Source organism: Peromyscus eremicus, chromosome 9 (genome assembly GCF_949786415.1).
Source record: "Peromyscus eremicus chromosome 9, PerEre_H2_v1, whole genome shotgun sequence".
In the NCBI taxonomy this organism is placed as follows: Eukaryota; Metazoa; Chordata; class Mammalia; order Rodentia; family Cricetidae; genus Peromyscus; species Peromyscus eremicus.
The window spans coordinates 65,957,958-65,961,716 of NC_081425.1; the positions used below are offsets into that span (position 1 = coordinate 65,957,958).

Consider the following 3,759-nt stretch of genomic DNA (forward strand, 5'->3'; position numbering starts at 1 on the left):
AAATGCTTTGAAAGTGACAATTCTCATCTAAAGTTATTAAAAAAAAATCCAGTAGACAGGTAGAGTGAGCTTGATCTGGCCGGGGGAAAAAAAAAAGTGCTGTCTGTGGAGTGTGAAGTGACTAACAGGAAGCCGCCACACCCCACATCCGTCCCAGCCCTGTTAGGCTTTGTTCTCTGCATTTGCCCCTCCTCCCTCTCCTACTGCCATCACCCACTGTCCCCTTTCATGTATATTTACCTGCAGGGACAGCTCCTTCCCCGCCCCGCCCCTTCTGCCACTCACAATCATGCCCTGGTTTCACAGGAGCAGGGTGTTGAAGGAGCTTTGTTAGAATGGACTGTGCTTCCAGGGCAAGTGCCTGCTGTCTGTGTGCTCCTGGGGGATGCGGTAGTGGAGATGGGGGAGAAGGAAAGACTGACTTTTCTCACCCACCTCCTCCGAGTGAGGGCAGAGGCTAGCTTTTCTTGGAAATGACTGCTTCTGGTGACTCTGGGGGCTTCTGATAAGTGATTCTGTGGGTGTCATCAGCTGTGGCCACTTGTGCCAGCCACCCTTCACGTACCATTGGCCACACAACATGAGCAATCCTTTCCTGGACACTTGCCCTCCATCCTCTCAGCCCTGCCTCGGTTTGAGGCTCCAGCCCACCAGTTCCCTGCGCTGCCCTGGCTCCTGCCTCCATTCCTAATGTAGACGTTTGGAGTGCCACTGCCTCATTTCTGGCTTCAGCCCTACTTTCCTGTCTCTAAAAGAGATGCACATGCATTCACAAGCAAGTCCCTGGCCAGTCCTGGAGCCTATGTTTCCTCTCTGGCTCTACCCAACACCACTTCCTGCAGGCCCCGGAAAGCTTGTAAAGCTCCATCAAAGCATGTCAGGATGTCTGTGGGGACACCACTGAGCTATGATCTTCTCTGATGTCTTGTGTGGATGCAAACCACTGAGACACAAAAGGATTTTTTTTTTTAAGTTTGTATTTTACACATCTTACTGTGTCACAGGTCAACATGCTGCAACAGTGCCTCCCTTTCCTCAGGGATGAACTTTGACATTCCAGCAGCATCCCCCCCTACCCCCTCACTGCCTTTTCTGTGAGCTAGGCTGGGGTAGAAAACCATGCTGCCTCTTTCCCCATCCCATTCTTTGATCTAACACTTCAGCTCCACTTTGAAACATTCACCAAAGAGCATGACTTCAGTCCCTTTCTGCTTCCTAGGCAATCAGACTCCTCCCTGGAGGACCACAGGTGCATGCGATCTTTGACCTCTAGTTTTGTTTTTGTTCTTCAGAATATGAGAATTTATTACTGTGTCTCCATCACCAAAATTTATGATCTTTGTCTCCTTGCCTTTGTGCTGGGCCAAAAGAGACACATTGGCTACTTGAACAGCCTTAAAGAGGACTCCAGGAGTATCATTACCTATGGCGTGACCTTTTTGACCAAATCCAGCAACCAGAACATCATTGTTTTCCTCAGTGAAGTTCAAGCAGCTATCCTTGGGCACTGGCACTGTGATTTTCTTGCCATACTTGGTGAACTGCACCCTGACCCACTTCCTGTTAGCAGAATTTGGATGTTTCAGTTTAATGCCTACGTGTTCAAGCACAGTTCCCTTTGCCTGGGAAGCACCTCCAACAGGATTGGTCTCCACGGCTGTGCCCCAATGGGCTTCCTTGTGTTGTGTGTCATGCCACTTCTGGGACTGTTGGTGACTGTGGAGCTTCATGGCGGTATGAAGACTGCGACGGTTGCCCATCCTGCCGGCACCCCAGGCCCAGGCGAAGGAGCTGACCCCTGGTTTTAATTACATGTTGTTAGCATGTAGCTCCCTCATGCAATAGCTGATTTCTCCTTCACTTCTGTTTAGAACCCTGACTCTTCTCAGGTCTCTCTTTCAGGACTCAAGGCTTCCAGAGCTTTCTTTGGACTTTCAACCCTGTATTGGACCCCTGGAGATCTTCTAGTAAAGCATTGCTTCTGTCACTGCTTGCTTTTGGTAGAATTAGTGAACATCCAGTCGGGGATGAAGACGAAAGTATGGGTAGAGGAGGTTTACAGCAGCTGTCCTAATAAAACAGTGAAAGCGCTAACAATCTATATGACCCCACGTAAGTACCTGGTTGAATAAACAGCAGCGTGTCCACTCAATGAAAAATTAGCTAGCTAATGCTTGTAATTCTTGGTGATTCTCCAAGATTCCAAGGATGGCCCGCATCAGAGTCACCCAGGGGCATATTAAAAATACAGGTTTCTGGACAGGGATCCCAATGACTGAACCAGAAGTTCTGGGAGCAGATGGCATTTTTTTTTTTACAGGCTACTCCAGTGGTAGTGCATATTAAACTTGGAAAAAAATGCTACTGTGGGAGTTAGTTAATCATGACGAGAAGTGGTCCCAGTACATTGTCCAAGTATAACTGTCAACTTGGCCAATACGGAACTGGAAGAGTCAAGGATGGTTGTGTATATATACATATATTTGCCTTGGCAGATAACAATGTACATTACTGTGCTCTTAACCAAGTCAAAACTTTCACAAGTGCTATGACTCACTTTCTTTATCACTAGTCACTTGAAAAGAGACGGTAAGGAAGTGGCTATGGAAGAGAAACGTCCCTTCTCATGCATCTCCACAACTGCTCCACACACCAGGTTCCAGCCTCTTCACAGCAAACTCTTTAAACCACCTCCCCAGTCCCAAGGCCACATTCCAACTCAAAGTTAAAGGATGCAGATAGACAAAAAGGTGAATAAAGACTTCTCCAGATGGATGAAGATGGCCAGCTGGACCTGGAAAAACACTCATCATTAGTCACCAGGGGAAGGCAAAGCAAAACCACAGTGAAATGCCATTTTACACATACTAGAGTAGCTAGGAAAATATGTGCTAATTAATGGAAATACCAAATTTTTGCAGAAGCCAAAACAGAACCCCTGTATATTACGATGTCAATGAAACCAAGTGTGTGTGTGTGTGTGTGTGTGTGTGTGTGTGTGTGTGTGTGTATAAAATGATGGAATTGTTTTGAAAGACAATTTGGCATTTACCCAACAAGTTAAACATAAAATTACTATATTACCCAAAGATTCCAGTTTTAGCTATATTTGCAAGGAAATTGAAAACAGAATTCAAATATCTATATACGAACTATTAATAAGGAATATTATACATAATAGTAAAAATGTCTAATGATCATCAACTGAAAAAGATTAAACATAATATGGTATATCTATACAATGGAATATTATTTAGCCATAAAAAAGAATGAAGCCCTGAATCATGCCACAACAGAGATGAGCCTTCAAAGGGTTTTTCTTGGTTAGAGAAGCCAGAGGTCAGAGGTCACATGTGACAGGCAAGGTGGTGCTTGCCTTTAATCCCATCACTTGGAAGGTAGAAGCAGACAGATTTCTGTGAGCTGGAGACCAGCATGGTCTACATAGTGAGTTCCAGGACATCCAGAGCTGCATAGTGAGACCCTGCCTCAAAACAAACAAACAAATAAATAAATAAATAAATGGTCCCATGTTATATGTTTCCATTTATATTAAGCACCCACGAGAAAAAGAGAGAGAGGAAGGGAGTGTGGTGACTCCCCCACATAAAAAAAGGCCTTTTGGCCCTCTACAAGAGAGAAACGGAGGGAAGGAGGGAGATCTGACTTGTGTTTTCCAGGGTCTAGAGTAGGAAGGAGGAATGGAAAGTGATTGTTTATTAGATACAATTTTCCTTTCTGTGTGATGAAAATGTCTTG

At 45.1% G+C, this 3,759-nt stretch overlaps 1 protein-coding gene across 1 annotated transcript; it reads right to left on the reverse strand.

Moving 5' to 3' along the window:
* Positions 1–1,223: 1,223 nt before the first annotated feature.
* LOC131918968 (small ribosomal subunit protein uS12-like) lies at positions 1,224–1,760 on the reverse strand. The gene has a single exon (XM_059273075.1). The coding sequence runs from the start codon at positions 1,758–1,760 to the stop codon at positions 1,224–1,226; it is 537 nt and encodes a 178-aa protein (XP_059129058.1).
* Positions 1,761–3,759: the final 1,999 nt, after the last annotated feature.

Coding starts and splice junctions, on each gene's coding strand:
- LOC131918968 (XM_059273075.1), bottom strand. CDS start 1,760: ATGGGCAACCGTCGCAGTCTTCATACCGCCATGAAGCTCCACAGTCAC.